The sequence below is a fragment of the Petromyzon marinus genome, chromosome 32 (assembly GCF_048934315.1).
Source record: "Petromyzon marinus isolate PM22_M1 ecotype Great Lakes invasive population chromosome 32, UKy_Petmar_22M1.pri1.0, whole genome shotgun sequence".
In the NCBI taxonomy this organism is placed as follows: domain Eukaryota; kingdom Metazoa; phylum Chordata; class Hyperoartia; order Petromyzontiformes; family Petromyzontidae; genus Petromyzon; species Petromyzon marinus.
Genome location: NC_133698.1, coordinates 8,320,246 through 8,337,600, shown reverse-complemented (window position 1 = coordinate 8,337,600; position 17,355 = coordinate 8,320,246). Strand labels below are relative to the sequence as shown.

Sequence of the window (17,355 nt, the reverse complement as noted above, 5' to 3'; positions counted from 1 at the left end):
TACTTGCGTTTCCGTCGGGTGTCTCGCCACGCTGGTCAGCCTCAGCAGGAAGCTTATACTATATCGTTTGGACTCAGCACTGTTACCTAATTTCTGAGGCTTTTTTGTGGAAGGTGAGCACATAGGTCCTTTTAAGGGGCCTTCTTTAAAATGTGTCACATTCCAGTGGAAGATTATGCATTACTCAACAAGTCTGTGACCAATACCAACTACCAACTGCAATAACTGTATTTTTACGTAAAAAGGGTAAAATAAAAGAGTACAATTTACTCTGATATATAAATGCGGGTGGTTTGTATAAAAAAATGTGTACAACCCATACCTACTGTGACCTACCAAAGTCACAAACTCACAGCCTCATATTTACTACAACAATGTAGTCTTTTTATCCCCCAAGTATATGGGAATTGATAAAAGGTATTGAAATGGACACCACGAAACTAGAATACAAAGCTCAATTGCTTCTCAAGTAATACAAAACCCACTCACGAATCACACTGATGGAACAACTGGCACGCCAAGCCAATTGGGGCCAAAAATGAGAAGCAAGCAAGATAAGTGTGGGTTCAATGTACCCGCATGTGAATTCAAAACGTGCCAACGTGAGAAAATGTACTGCAGTTAAAACCTTAACTCAATGACTGTGTGAATGACAGTTAATAGTCCGTTAACATTCTGTCTTCGAGCATGTACAGCTGAAAGCTATGGACGATGCACCTTAACATTCTGTCTTTGAGCATGTACAGCTGAAAGCTATGGACGATGCACCTAAACAAATTTGGAGCCAGTTTAGATATGAGCTGGCATACACTCTGAGTGCAAAAATTCCAGATGAGGATTCGTACCAGCTGGATTTTGGCCACTCGTACAAACATGCCTTATGCACGATGGGTGCTCATGGAAACTAGCTTGCACACAGTGGCTTTGCCGAGCCAAGTTTTAGTTTAGTTTACGCCGCCATAAATGTTGCTGTTTTTCAAACCTGTGCTCCCACAGGCTCTCTCGACTTGAGAAGGAAACATTGCATATGTCACACTTCTCCTCTCCGGGAGCTGACGAGGAACCAGGGGGAAGGTAGAGCTGCATGGCTGACTGGTCTGCTCTCAGCGCAGAGCTCATCTCTCCCAGGCGGCTGGCAAGCTCTTGGGCCTGGATGAGACATTGACAGAAACAGGTAATGAATTTAAAGAGTGTTCCACCGAATAAGCAGACGTGCAACAATGCATCAGTTCGTTTATAGAAACTGATTACGAATGCTCAAGATACGCGCATTACAATCACGAGAGTCAAAATAACGATATGGCCAAAACTAAGACAATTCACCAACAATAAGACAATATAATTAATCATGAAACAAAAAAGCAACCCAGCATCATGACAATTCGCAAAATGCTAGGATGAATAGTTACACGCCTTCCATTAAAAATAATCATTTAAAACAGTGGTATCACCATAATACAAATCATGTACGAACACCGGTCCACACAATCAACTGTTCAATGCATTTAAAAGAGCATATGTAATTGTACCATGAGCACAGGCAAGATTTTTGCGAGCGGTTAAATTCACACTGAACTGCCGAAGCCACGTGCACACGTGCCTAGGGCCTACTGTCGCTTCAGGTGGTTTGTCGCAGGTGAGCTTCACAAGCAGCGCACAATGCAACGAACACCTCTTTGCAATCTTAAATCCCTCGATCAGCTACGAAGCTCCTCCGTGGCGGTGTGCACCAACTTGAGCGAGGTCAAGAAGTCAATGACATCCTCAGGGCAGAACAGGTGCTATTTTTCAGTTAATTTGGCACAATGATCTGCTCCCATTGGCGAGTTGTGAAGACAATTGAAGTTAAAAACCCCGAGGGTAGTCTTCTTATGCTGGGAATTCATGGGCTTGCCATTGCTACCGTATTTTAAAGCTGAAATTGGGAATATATCTGAAACAGTTATTCCCCCACCCCAAAACAAGCAGTCCCGATAACTATACTCTTTGGTTCTATTCAGTAAAGTCACGTAGGTAAAAAATAAAACAACAAAAATCACGACGTTTCGGCCACAACACAAGCAGCCTTCATCAGGTGAAGGGACCAGCGCAGTCTTCGAGACAGTCTGGTCCCTTCACCTGATGAAGGCCGCTTGTGTTGTGGCCGAAACGTCGTGATTTTTGTTGTTTTATTTTTTACCTACGTGACTTTACCGAATAGAACCAAAGAGTATGGATCCTTGCAGTCACGAAAGCTTCAAATCTAGAATTCAGTCCCGATAACGTACCGTTAATTCCAACTATTCCCTCAATGTCTGCGGAACGACAATGCCGCGGCACGAATCGCGCGAAAAAATATTTGCGAGTGCAGCACGCACTTAATTTACAACGGGAGCAAATTTGCGCTAAAGCCAACGATGAAGTCTTCACCTGCTCTTGCAATCGGAGGTCACACCGCGTTATCGCACGAGCACAACACAGTTGGCGAGGGCCCGGTGCACGAGGAGTGCGAAAGGCAACACAAACCTGGAAGGCTCGCTGCTGCTGCTGCTGCTGCTGCTGGTGCTGGTGTTGCTGATGCAGTGCGAGGGGGTAAAGACCAGAGCCCAGGGCACCCAGCATGTGCATGTTGTAGATGAGCGCGGGGTCCATCAACTCCAGCCGCGTAGCCTCCCGGCTGACCCGATGCTGGAGTGGAAAAGCATTAGCGCGTGTTAATTTACCCGCTTAAAAACCACACAATGGGCAGAGTCTTAACCTTTGTCTGCATGAATGCTACCGCGGCTTAAACTAGTGGAATAATTTCCAACAAGCAAATGATCGTTAAAAGGTCTTGATATAATTAGGAATGGACCTTTGGCTCACAATATTTATGACCCACCCATGACTGAAAATACATTTATGTACAATGAGAATTCTACGAAAGTGCCTTTTACTGATATTGTCGCTACATTATTGAAAAGATCGCAAGGCATGTCCTGGGCTGAAGCAAAGGAAAATGGGTCGTTTCAATGGCCAGATCTGTGTTGTTTAATATCCCATCTTTTTGGACTGAAGGCATCACTGAGATTATTGCTCAGCTTTATTCAAAATGTGGATCTTGCAACAGGGAAGGCTAACATGGCACTACACACATTTACTTGTAGACAGCAGGAAATGTTTATCACATTTGTTTACATCCTCTATAACAGAATGCATTGGACCAATCATGGTGGAAATTACACAAAAAACTATTTTTTTAAACACATCACAGCTAAGGGGTAAACACCAAGGTGGTTATTGTAAATGACGAGATAATGTGCAAAATTGAGGTGCACCTACCAATCAGGACCTTATTGTAAACAAGCCATATATATATAAAAAAGGTTTTACCCGTTCTGCCAATAATACAGATGTTAAGATGTTCAAACACCAAAGACACCTATTACATGGCATCAAGTTTGCAATAAAAGGGCTCCACAGATAAGCCATATATGTATTTAAGAGGTCATTGTGTATTATAGACTGCACTTATTAAAATCTAGACGTATATAAGCGTCATAGATAAAAGAAGGAACAGGCAGTCCATTCAATAATGCTCTTAGTTGTTCTTAGTGTTTTATTAACAGAGTAAATATATATGGGAAATGAGACCTCCACAGGAAATAGAGGTCAGTCAATATTTATATTAGATGGACGTTGTATAAATGTGAGTCATGATGGACAACCGTCAAAAACGACGGCCAAATTTTGTCAGCAAAAATTGATATCCCAGGCAACATTTTTCAGCTGTATATTCAATTAACATTTGGTAAGGCATACGAAGGTAATATGCATGGATAAATGACTTATTATAATGCGGTACACTTCCAGTCTTTACAGCAATATAATTACGGGAAAAATGTCATTGTGACGGCTTTATAAAAATAGCCAAGATTAACTCCCTAAAAGCTGTCATTCCAGACGCACAGCTCTCAGAATGACAAATCAGCAAAAAAACATGCTTGGGACCTGACATATCTGGGTTAAAACCTGATGTCCATATACTTAATCCTTGCGAGATGAACATTTAAGTGATCACAAATTATAAAAATTGCATTAATAGATTCGTTTTTTTTTATTCACGACGTGTTAAATGTTTATATTCATGTGATGTCTAGCACAGCTTGCTCAACGAAAATGCAAGATCTACCATGAAGAAATGTGATGTATATACAAAACGTTTACATGTTACAAATATATTTCTTAAACACTGGAATTTCTAAATCGTAAAGTAGGATGACAGCTGTAGATAAAAAAAAAACTCTCTCTTTCCCCTACTTCTCCCATCTCCCTGGGCACGTGTATCACCATTAATCGCAACACCTACGTAAGGAGTGTGGCCCTCGATCTCAACATTTGAAGCAACTTCCGGGGGAGACACCATGGCCTCCTCGTCTGAGTCGAGCGGCTGCCGCATCACCACATCTTCGGGGTCGTCCTGTGACGAGTGGCGGTGGAGGTCGCGAGCGCTGGTGATCACGCTGCCTCTTGTGGGTGTCCCGGGCGCCTCCTCCACCTCAGAGCCCGACCGCTCCTGCCTCTCCTCCATCGACTCTTGCCGTGTTGCTACGGAGGCCTGGTTCCCATCCTGCTACCAAAAAGCCACCAGGCCGGTCATTTGTCACGCGTTTTATATATATACACACACACTGCGAAAACCAAGCCAGGCTCGGCGTTTCGCTTCTGCAGTGGCAATAATAACCAAGCACTGTCGGTCAAACAAATATTTGAACGCTTAATCAGAAATTTATCATTAAAATGCTGTCAACTATTTGTTATTTGAATGAAATAATGGCTTACATACCACACAATTATAATTAAAGTCAATTTTCATTTGCAAAATGTCCGTGTTTTGCAATGTAATCACAACCTGAGTACAAAAAATAATTGCACGATGAAGTAATTTTATATTAGCGCAACTAGCCGGACTTGAATATTAACGCTCAGTTAATGCTCGCCTTTGCAAAGTGACGCGTCAAATTCTCACCAATTAAAATAGACAATAATTTGGCAAAGCAATCCTGTCACCTCACTTAGCCAAGTGAGTAACTGTTTATACATCAATGGAAAATAACACATTAGCAGAAGGTGCTGCATTTAAAGACGCAAGTGTAGGTCGGGGTGAAACAAAAAGACATACCGCGCCTGAGGTTTCCATTTGGCTCGAACCTCCAAGGTGCTGGCCGGCAACAAGCGAATGTCGCAGGCTCATGAGGCTGTCCACGGCGACTCGTCGGGGGCTCAGCGAGAAGCAGCCGGCTTGCAAGCCCGCCGCTTGGGCCTCTGTCAGGCGATGCTGCTCCCCTAGCATGGCGGCCATCATTTCCAGCGCGTGATGGGAAGGCGCTCTAAGATAGAGGCCCGAAGGGTCCTCCCTACCCCGGCCTGCCTCCAGCTCACCCCTGCTCAACTTCTGCGACGAGCATGCCAGGTCCTGAGGCATGGAACCTTCGTCGGCGAGGACCTCTGTAACCACAGCCTTTGCGGCCTTCTCCTGCAGTCTCAGAAAAATGCCATTTTTGTGGCGATCTTCATGGGGGTCCTCCCGATATCTGGAGAAGCTACTGCTTCGTCCCTGCTCCCTTACCGTCACAGCCTCTTCGTCGGCATTCGACGGTCTGAGATACAAACTGGGATCGCTATTGGTACGGTCTATGGACCTCTGAGGCCCATCCTCGCCGACAGAATAAGCCGATTCGAAAGCACTGTTCTCGACCTGCTCTGGTGCCATGGACTCTTCAGACTGAATGCCTTCGAGGCTGTGAGAAGGCACCGCAGCGTCCGCGTTATCAGTCGACAGTGAACCTTCGCTGAGCCGGTGTGTTGCACTTCGCGACGTTCTCGAGTAGAGTTTTTTGCGGCTGCCAACACCAGGCAGCCTCGCCTCGGTTGCTATCTGCAAAGCAGCTTGCGACGTTCTTGGGTACAAATCACGATGTGAATGTTCCGCCACAGAGACCCCAGCCACAGTGTGTTGCAGATAGACACCGTGTGGCATTCTGGCAGTGTCACCGTGCTCACGAATGTTGGCACCACTTTGGTGTCCTTCATCTTCCGTAACCTCTGACTCATTGCCCTCTGAACCCTGCAGGCCCTCAAGAAGTTTTAAACACTGTTCTTCTAAGTATTCAATCTCTAATATCTCAGCTGCATATAGGAGATCGTCCAGATCTTCTGGCCGAACCTCCAATGTTGATGTATACATATACTCCAGCACCTGAGGCGGCAATGACGGAAAAATATTAACCATATACTTAGACATAATATATTTATGAATGCGTTGTGTTCATTTGGGGTCACTTTTGAGAATTGCTGTTAAACGATTATTAATAATTTGGAGAGAATGTCAAAATGTGTACTATTTTGAGGTTATAATGGCTCAAATCTCATAACTTATTAAGTACCTTTAACAAATGTACACCGAGCATATTAAGCATGGATTTTTTTTCAACATCAAAAACAAAAGGAAATGTCCCGTGATTAATTCATTAAAACTTAATTTTAATTAACAAGCAAAACATTTTAGATTCCCCATGCTTTTTTCCCTACGAGGCCCACTAATTAATTTACTACATCCAACGACTCTGCCGCATACAGGTTTAGGGCCATCGCGGCTGGCCACGCATCACCACACTCTGCCCTTACCTGCGCGAAAGTGCGAGGCGAGAGAAAGTCCAAAGTGTAGCGCGTAGTGTCGCCACGCTGACCAAACAGCAGCTCAAACATCTTGCTGGCCGCCGCCAGGACGGCGCGATGGGCCGGGAACTGCTGCCCGTCCACCTGGATGACGACGTCGCACAGCGTGCCGGCTTGCCGCAGCTGGTTTGCCCGGTGGAGCATGGCCCCTGGGTGCGAGGGGTTCACCAGCCGGATGGCCACCGGGGTGTCCGACACGTTCATCGTGAGCGTGCGTTGGACGGCCACGGCACTGTTGCTCCTGCTAGCCTGAAAGAAATTCACTTGTCTCGAAATTCTTTCGCCCGTTCGCTCATTAGCCCCCCCCCCTTAAGCCAAAAATTGGCCACTCTGCAGAATGGTAATAATTGCATGCCAATGTTCAAGCATTCTTCTGTATTCCATTTTTAATAAAATTGCAGTTCATAATTTGCGTAGACGACTGAACACTGATTACATTTATCCGTGGTTTTTTTCCCCCCCAAAAAACTAAACTAGGAGTCCGCCATCAAGTTAAACAGAATAAATCATTGTAGGCATTTCATACAGAATATAGTCAAGGTCCATCAAAAGCCCGTATCCACTGTGTAGTCCTTCTTATGAAAGCATAATCCTCGCTAATCTATGTCTGAAGACAAAAAAAGCCCTTTACAAAACAGTGCCAAACCGGTTTTAAAATGACATACAATGCAAGCCTGCACAACAGGCTTGGCTTCCGTTCCTTAAACATCACCCATGTCATTCTTATAAGCAACACGATGCATACCCTAAAAAAATGCAACACTTCACTGCAGTGGCATTTAACCGGTCTTTTGGAAAGAAGTGAAACTGGAACGTATGCAAAGTCCCTAACGTTTCCTACGTACGAGTAGCCTTTAAGTGTTACTTTTGCTGAACACCGGGTGGGTGCTGTAAGTAACTACATTCGCCATCAGAGGTCATACGCAGCTGCGTTGCCCGCTACCAACTCCTCCTCCGCGCGCATATCAAGCTGCACATTGCTCTCTAGAGGATCGGTTGACTGTGACTGCGTTCCAGCGATCTTGAGCCACACTCTGCCCCTCCACATGGGAACTCACTGTACTGTAAACAGTGCCAGCCTGCACTATAAATAGCCTGACATACTTCCAGCAATGACGCAAGCGTGTTTATACAGCGCTCTCTGCCCGTACCGGCTTGGTTGAATGCAATGTCAGTAACTCTCATGGAACACAGCCTGCCCTTGTGATCGTCATATTGGGTGGCATGCATAACCAAACTGTCCCATCTAATTTAATCATTCCAAAATGAGCAGCAGAAAGGGCTTTTGTTCGTAACGTTCCCCTCCAGCTTATAATTATTGCTCAAAACGGTTTAACAGAACGCAAGCAACAAATCAAATTACCACTTACAATTGGCATTCCCACAAAAAAACATTACTTTGTACAACAACGAAAAACAGCTATCCTGAAATGAGTAAAATCGCCATTCAAATGGGTGTGCATTAAAAACAAAACGAGCGACACACGTGGCACAGTTGATTAAATGTTTGCAAATATCACGCATAATAAAACTAGAACATCTAAGAGGATTTTCGTCTTATTTGGGTTTTTTTTTTAAAACACTTCAAGCACTGAATGGCTATAGAGTAATGGTTCCTTTTGGAGCTCATTAACTGCTGTGCATTGTAACTCAATGAATTTGCCCACGAGAGCGCACAGCAGCTGTTTTGTTATTTACATGTAAAACAGCATGCTGCCAAAGGAAATAAGGTCTAGTTTTAAGAGAAGCATGCCAATAAAACATTTAAAAAAAAAGCTTTCGCTATCAAAATGACCCGCCTCTCTCTCGAGTTGGTTTCTCTGAGTTCGCCCGTTAGGTATGTGGCACAACCTTACACACCAACCAACCACAGCTGCATACATAATAAACGTGCTCACTATGTGTGCAGGAACAGGCTTAAAAACCCCAAAAACTCTTTCAGCAGGGTCTTGTATGGAATGTGTGACTGAATGCTTCATTTCAAACACAAACGTATGAAATTCATCTTAACGCTTGTTTTTCCCCCCAATATAAATAGCAACTCTCGTTGAACTGCAGTCCCAGTGCTGTGCAAACACCCAACCACACACACACACCCTGGCAATGGAAATGTGTACTCAAACAGTAAAGAAAGGCGAGCGTTGGCCATCCTTTTAAGACATTGTTCGGAAAATTGAAGCAATAGCAACAAAGAATTGCACCACTGTAAAGCTACGAAGACCCACGGGCAATTATTTTGCCCTAAGCCACCAAAACGCCTAAACGTATCTCTTATAGGGGAAATTAATGAAAATGCACACTAAATTTTCACAAATTGCTTTACGTCAAGTGCAGCCTGGACAGCCGTCTAATGAAAATTGGAGAAAATGTTCATGGGATACTGTATATCACGGCTGATGATAAACGACATGCAGAGCATACGCAGTAATTCAGTACTATCAGTATTACTATAATCAGCAATGACATCTCGGCCCACGTGATTCCATTGTCTCATACCGCGCTGCACAAAGCAGTCAGCTGCTGGTTTATTGGAGAGGCGATTTCATTTTAAAAGCATTCCTTCTTTAATAACACCAACAACGGTGAGGTGTGTTCCATCCATAACACACCATCACAACTACATCATCCCCCGGAACATTGTCCACTCACAAACCTGACCTTTTAAATGCTCTTTAAACATTATGGTCCGAACGTCAAAAAATGTGTGTGGTACACGGAGTATAAATACATGCTGGCCGGGTATTAAAACCACGTCCAATTTCAGCATGCTGCCCTTTATAGATATAAAAAAGGCGACCTGGACACGTGATGTAAAAGTTAATAGCGCAAGAATTGATAGTGGGGGAATGTTAGGGGGGTGGGGTGAATGTGTTTTGGTGGGGAAAGGGAGGGTTCACCTCTATTGTGTAAATGCCTGTGCCCTGTTCATACAAAAGCGTGGTCGCCGAGGTGGGCCAACGGGACATGTTAATGTGAACAACACAAGGTACCACACACGCCACTTTGCTGCCACACGTTTTCACCCACGTGCGTCAGTGGGGCAAGCAAACTGGGACCCATTCAGATTTCATTTAAAAAAAATCATCAGCACAATAAAGAAGCGGGCAAGCTCCAGTAAGTCGTGTACTCCTCTTAGGATCCAGGACTAGCAAATAAACACAATATTGTCGCACTGTCGGGGGCTATTTAGATGTCACTATCGACAGTTGGGTACAAACACCAGAAAGTGGTGTACTCCACTGTGTTATGATAAGGAATTGTTGGCAACGTGAAGATCTAGAAATTCCATGCAACAGCAGTATCATCGCCAACTCAGATTTCACTGCACCAAGAGTACTAATCGCAAGTTCCACCAAACAGCAAGCACCAGTGAGTAGTGTACTCCACGGCCCAATGAATAAACAAGTCCTGGCAAATTTATGATCCACGAATTTCAATCATTAGCAGTATCGGTGCCATATTTATTTTACCACAGGCACTTGCAAATTCTAGCTAGAATATGCATCGGTAGATCGTGTATTCCACTATGCTGGGGGAAAACAAGAAATGCCAAAAGCATGATCCACGAATTTCAATAATTAGCAGTATCGGTGCCATATAGAATTTAAGAGTACAAATTAAGCACTTGAAAAATAAATTCTAGTCTTAGAAAAAGGCACCAGTAAGTAGTGTACCCCAGTTGCTAGGAATAAAAAAAAGAATCTCAATCCGTAAAGTACTCGTGGCCATATATATATTTTTTTGGGTATTTCTCGATTATACCACGAGTGCCATGAAGCCCTTTGTAAAAGCAAATGCTTGGGTCAGTGAAAGGCGCCGCCAGTTATGATTGCGTTCCTCCAACGCATTGGGAAACCCAAGTTAGCAAGTGATGTCAGTGTCAATGGGACAACCCCAAGCGTGCATCGGTGGCAAGAGGATGGCGAAACACGTGGAACGCAACAAAGGGACGCAGCAAAAGAACACGCCACACACAACACGCACACACAGAGAGTTGCGCAACGTTAGCCGATTACGTGTTAAAAGTTTGGAAAGGCGTGTACAAGATGTGCAATGCAATACTAGTGTACGTGGTTATTCATGAGCACGGTTGATTATATTTGTAACGTAGTTGCAAACTTTTTTTTAAAGCTGTAATGTACAGTTCTTGCAAAGTCGGTAGCTACTGTATGAGCACATTTGACCAACCACGTGCATTTTCCCCTTAATGCGGTAAACTGTCCCGTGCACACACTATGCCGTAATTCTTTAACACATTCCAATTAGTACTATGAATGAATACTGTTCGAGGGCTATGTAATGCATACATCTGTATAATAGTGATTTTTTTTTTAAATCATGTAAAACAAACATGAATGAAACTGTCGCGTTGATAATACAATGTGCGTTCGTTGCATGTGCAAGTGTACTACGTGAGACATTTACGTACACAGTAAAGTTATTACATTGTACCATGCTTAAAACACATTATCGGTGTACAATGGATATACAGTACATTCCTGTGCTGTCACAAGTCAATGTAACTTTAGTAATCTTAGTTACCGACTGTACACACACGACTAAATTATATTTTACCACACTAGTTAAGTAAATATGCAATGCATACAAAACCACACTGAGAGTACAACACTGTGCTGTAATAGGATGCCACCTTGCAATGGAGACAATGAGATCATATATACGATAACAATTTTAAATACGCATTATTTTACCCTTTAGCAATAGAATCCATGCGTTAACTTGCTTCATTTAAAGCTCCATTTGTCATCTACCGTACTTTATTACATACCGGTTCAGCAAAGCACCACGTGGCTCTTTAAACGTTATGCAGTGAATATGACTGCAATAGTTACGGCACTATATATTATTACATAGACGTTTTGTGTTACTCTACACTATGTGAATGGAATTACTCCCGTGGTAATTACTCGACGCTAATTCGTAAATTCCACTTTCATTGGAAACACCAAGAGATCGACACGGTATATTTTATTGCGCTATAACGTAAACTATTGAAGCGTGCGACTGTGATGTAACACTGCAAGCCATACGCATTGTACAGGCTACACACATTGTACACACGACAGTCATTGTACAGGCTACACTCATTGTACAGGCTACACACATTGTACACACGACAGTCATTGTACAGGCTACACTCATTGTACAGGCTACACTCATTGTACACACGACAGTCATTGTACATGCTACACACATTGTACACGCGACAGTCATTGTACAGGCTACACACATTGTACAGGCTACACTCATAGTACAGGCTACACACATTGTACACACGACAGTCATTGTACAGGCTACACTCATTGTACAGGCTACACACATTGTATACACGACAGTCATTGTACAGGCTACACTCATTGTACAGGCTACACTCATTGTACACACGATAGACATTGTACAGGCTACACTCATTGTACAGGCTACACACATTGTACACACGACAGTCATTATACAGGCTACACTCATTGTACAGGCTACACACATTGTACACACGACAGTCATTGTACAGGCTACACTCATTGTACAGGCTACACACATTGTACACACGACAGTCATTGTACAGGCTACACTCATTGTACAGGCTACACACATTGTACACACGACAGTCATTGTACAGGCTATACACATTGTACACGCTACAGTCATTGTGCATGTCATACACACTGTACACGTTCCACACACATTGTGCACGTTACACAGTGTACACGTTCCAGTATACACGTTACACACACGCACTGTGCACGTTCCAGTGTACACGTTCCACAGTGGACACATCACACGCACTGTGCAGGTTACACACACATTGTGCACGTTCCAGTGTACACGTTACACACACACACACAATGACCACATCACACACACATTGTGCACGCTACACAGTGTACACGTTCCAGTGTACACGTCACACACACATTGTGCACGCTACTCAGTGTACACGTTCCAGTGTACACGTCACACACACATTGTGCACGTTACACATTGTGCACGTTACACATTGTGCACGTTACACAGTGTGCACGTTACACAGTGTGCACGTTACACAGTGTGCACGTTACACAGTGTGCACGTTACACAGTGTGCACGTTACACAGTGTGCACGTTACACAGTGTGCACGTTACACAGTGTGCACGTTACACAGTGTGCACGTTACACAGTGTGCACGTTACACAGTGTGCACGTTACACAGTGTGCACGTTACACAGTGTGCACGTTACACACACACATTGTGCACGCTACACACACGCACACTTACACACCTCGCCGCTCGCTAAACAACGACCCCCCCCCCCCCCGCTGTCTCTGAATACATGAATGGAGCCCCCGAAACCACTGTCCCTGTGCTGGTGGTCAGTGTGGGTTGGAGGAGGACGAGGGGGGAGGAGGATGATGAGGAGGAGGAGGAGGTTGGTAATGGTTGTGGTACGTGGTTGATGGTTGCGTTCGAACAAAGGAACGCGCACGCCGAACCACAACACAACACACGCGTGTCACCCGCCACTCGTGACCGTGTGTCATGTGTGTGTGTGTTGTTGTGTGTTGTTGTGTGTGCACACAACAACACACACAACACCAAGACAAAGATCCCCTCCGTTGCCCGACTGTCGGGACAAGTGCTGTTTAGCGATACAACCTATAAATAATGCCGGCACTGTAGCCACCCACACGAGGGTGATGGGGGTGGTCGGCGGCACCACTCCCGGCCGCCTTTGTCTCCCCAGTGGATATATTTTTTTGTTTTAATGTTGCTGTCGTTACACTACACGGCGTCGTCGTGTACTCGTTTGAGGCCGAGTCGACCTAGCGGAGAGCCATACACGGTTCACACATCTCGCCGCTTGTTGTTATTGTTATTATTGTTGTTATTGTTATTATTGTTGTTATTGCTCGGCCGTGAGCCGGAATCCAACTTGGGTGGGACCCGGGGGTTGGTGGCGCAACCTCCGCACAACAAACGCGCGAGCAAATTGCCGCTACATTAAAGGACCACATTCATGACACATTCATGGCACAAACATGACACATTCATGACACAAACATGACACATGACACATCCATGACACAAACATGACACATCCATGACACAAACATGACACTAACATGACACAAGCATGACACTAACATGACACAAACATGACACATTCATGACACAAACATGACACATTCATGACGTGTGGGGTGGAAGTGTGCAAGGCCATGAGGCAGCTGCGCTCATTGACACACGTTAAACACATTTTACACACACGTATTATACATACATACGTGTAAACACACACACGTATTATACATACATACGTGTAAACACACACACACGTATTATACAACGTACACATACATTCGTGTAAACACACACGTATTATACAAGGTACACATACATACGTGTAAACACACACGTATTATACAAGGTACACATACATGTGTAAACACACACGTATTATACAAGGTACACATACATACGTGTAAACACACACGTATTATACAAGGTACACATACATACGTGTAAACACACACACGTATTATACAAGGTACACATACATACGTGTAAACACACACGTATTATACAAGGTACACATACATACGTGTAAACACACACACGTATTATACAATGTACACATACATACGTGTAAACACGTATTATACAATGTACACATACATACGTGTAAACACACACACGTATTATACAAGGTACACATACATACGTGTAAACACACACACGTATTATACAATGTACACATACATACGTGTAAACACACGTATTATACAAGGTACACATACATACGTGTAAACACACACGTATTATACAATGTACACATACATACGTGTAAACACACACGTATTATACAAGGTATACATACGTGTAAACACGTATTATACAATGTACACATACATACGTGTAAACACACACACGTATTATACAATGTACACATACATACGTGTAAACACACACACAACGCGCCTGCCTGCAATATGCTACGCACACCAACACCAACAATTGGCACCGCGCTATTACTACTCAAGGGCACATTCGTAAACGCCGTCTCATCAATAGCACCCCCTATCACTATCAACCTCCTACCACATACAACCACTATCACCCCCCACTACAACCACTATCACCCCCCACTACAACCACTATCATCCCCCACTACAACCACTATCACCCCCCACTACAACCACTATCAACCCCCCCCCCCACTACAACCACTATCACCCCCCCCACTACAACCACTATCACCCCCCACTACAACCACTATCACCCCCCACTACAACCACTATCACCCCCCACTACAACCACTATCACCCCCCACTACAACCACTATCACCCCCCCCACTACAACCACTATCACCCCCACTACAACCACTATCACCCCCCACTACAACCACTATCACCCCCCACTACAACCACTATCACCCCCCACTACAACCACTATCACCCCCCACTACAACCACTATCACCCCCCACTACAACCACTATCACCCCCCACTACAACCACTATCACCCCCCACTACAACCACTATCACCCCCCACTACAACCACTATCACCCCCCACTACAACCACTATCACCCCCACTACAACCACTATCACCCCCCACTACAACCACTATCACCCCCCACTACAACCACTATCACCCCCCACTACAACCACTATCACCCCCCACTACAACCACTATCACCCCCCACTACAACCACTATCACCCCCCACTACAACCACTATCACCCCCCACTACAACCACTATCACCCCCCACTACAACCACTATCACCCCCCACTACAACCACTATCACCCCCACTACAACCACTATCACCCCCCACTACAACCACTATCACCCCCCACTATAACCACTATCACCCCCCCCCCACTACAACCACTATCACCCCCCACTACAACCACTATCACCCCCCCCAACTACAACCACTATCACCCCCCACTACAACCACTATCACCCCCCACTACAACCACTATCACCCCCCACTACAACCACTATCACCCCCCACTACAACCACTATCACACCCCACTACAACCACTATCACCCCCCACTACAACCACTATCACCCCCCACTACAACCACTATCACCCCCCACTACAACCACTATCACCCCCCACTACAACCACTATCACACCCCACTACAACCACTATCACCCCCCACTACAACCACTATCACCCCCCACTACAACCACTATCACCCCCCACTACAACCACTATCACCCCCCACTACAACCACTATCACACCCCACTACAACCACTATCACCCCCCACTACAACCACTATCACCCCCCACTACAACCACTATCACCCCCCACTACAACCACTATCACCCCCCACTACAACCACTATCACCCCCACTACAACCACTATCACCCCCCACTACAACCACTATCACCCCCCCACTACAACCACTATCACCCCCCACTACAACCACTATCACCCCCCACTACAACCACTATCACCCCCCACTACAACCACTATCACCCCCCACTACAACCACTATCACCCCCACTACAACCACTATCACACCCCACTACAACCACTATCACCCCCCACTACAACCACTATCACCCCCCACTACAACCACTATCACCCCCCACTACAACCACTATCACCCCCCACTACAACCACTATCACCCCCACTACAACCACTATCACCCCCCACTACAACCACTATCACCCCCCCACTACAACCACTATCACCCCCCACTACAACCACTATCACCCCCCACTACAACCACTATCACCCCCCACTACAACCACTATCACCCCCCACTACAACCACTATCACCCCCCACTACAACCACTATCACCCCCCACTACAACCACTATCACCCCCCACTATCACCCCCCAAACACCGCGTTACCTCCTCTAGAGACGTCACCGCCGCCGTGTTGTTGCTGCTGTTGTTGTTGCTCTTGCTGTTGTTGTTGCTGTTGTACTCGTTGCTGCGTTCGTTTCGCAGCGGCCGCCTGTGAAGCGCTGCTACTACACCGTTCGAATTGCGGTGGTTATCAACTACAGCGCTACGAAGTACTTTGTTGTTCGACAGCACCGAGTGTGCTTAACCGACGCGGTTTCTATAAACTGTTGTCTACGATTGTTGTTGTCGGGTGTTGTTGTTGTTGTTGTGTTTATTTTATTGTTCTGGGTGTAGTCGCGCGTTAACGCGACAGTCGCACGCAGCTACCGTCGTCGTCGTCGTCGCTGCTGTTGTTGTTGCTGGAGTTGGGTGTCGCGCGCGCAACTGCGCGTGCCGATCGCGGGAGTCATTGAGAGCCGAGTGCGCGCACGCGGTGTGAGCCTCACACCCGCCTCCCTGCTACCCCCCCCACCACCACCACCACCTCCTCCTGCTGCTGCTGCTGCCTCCATCCCTCCTGCCTCACTTCATCTCCCTCCCTCCTGCCTCACTCAATCCTCCTCCATCCCTCCTGCCTCACTCCATCCCTCCTGCCCGACTCCATCCTCCTCCATCCCTCCTGCCCCACTCAATCCCTCCTCCCCCACTCAATCCTCCTCCATCCCTCCTGCCTCACTTCATCTCCCTCCCTCCTGCCTCACTCCATCCCTCCTGCCCGACTCAATCCCTCCTGCCCCACTCAATCCTCCTCCATCCCTCCTACCCCACTCCATCCCTCCTCCCCCA

General features: G+C 45.7%; 1 protein-coding gene across 3 annotated transcripts in view; it reads right to left on the bottom strand.

Annotated features, from left to right (window-relative positions):
* Nucleotides 1–17,026, bottom strand: part of LOC116948139 (zinc finger and BTB domain-containing protein 16-A-like) — a 65,675-nt gene extending 48,649 nt beyond the window's left edge. For 2 of the 3 annotated variants that reach the window (XM_032964544.2, XM_032964546.2), the window contains exons 1-6: nucleotides 16,573–17,026; nucleotides 6,646–6,945; nucleotides 5,141–6,217; nucleotides 4,328–4,588; nucleotides 2,506–2,667; nucleotides 983–1,149 (exon numbers count right to left, since the gene is read on the bottom strand). In XM_032964544.2, coding sequence (XP_032820435.2) covers nucleotides 983–1,149; nucleotides 2,506–2,667; nucleotides 4,328–4,588; nucleotides 5,141–6,217; nucleotides 6,646–6,900 — 1,922 coding nt within the window. In that variant the 5' untranslated portion in view covers nucleotides 6,901–6,945; nucleotides 16,573–17,026. The remainder of the gene's footprint in view (nucleotides 1–982; nucleotides 1,150–2,505; nucleotides 2,668–4,327; nucleotides 4,589–5,140; nucleotides 6,218–6,645; nucleotides 6,946–16,572) is intronic. The other variant, XM_032964545.2, reaches the window with a different exon arrangement.
* Between the last annotated feature and the right edge of the window lie 329 nt (nucleotides 17,027–17,355).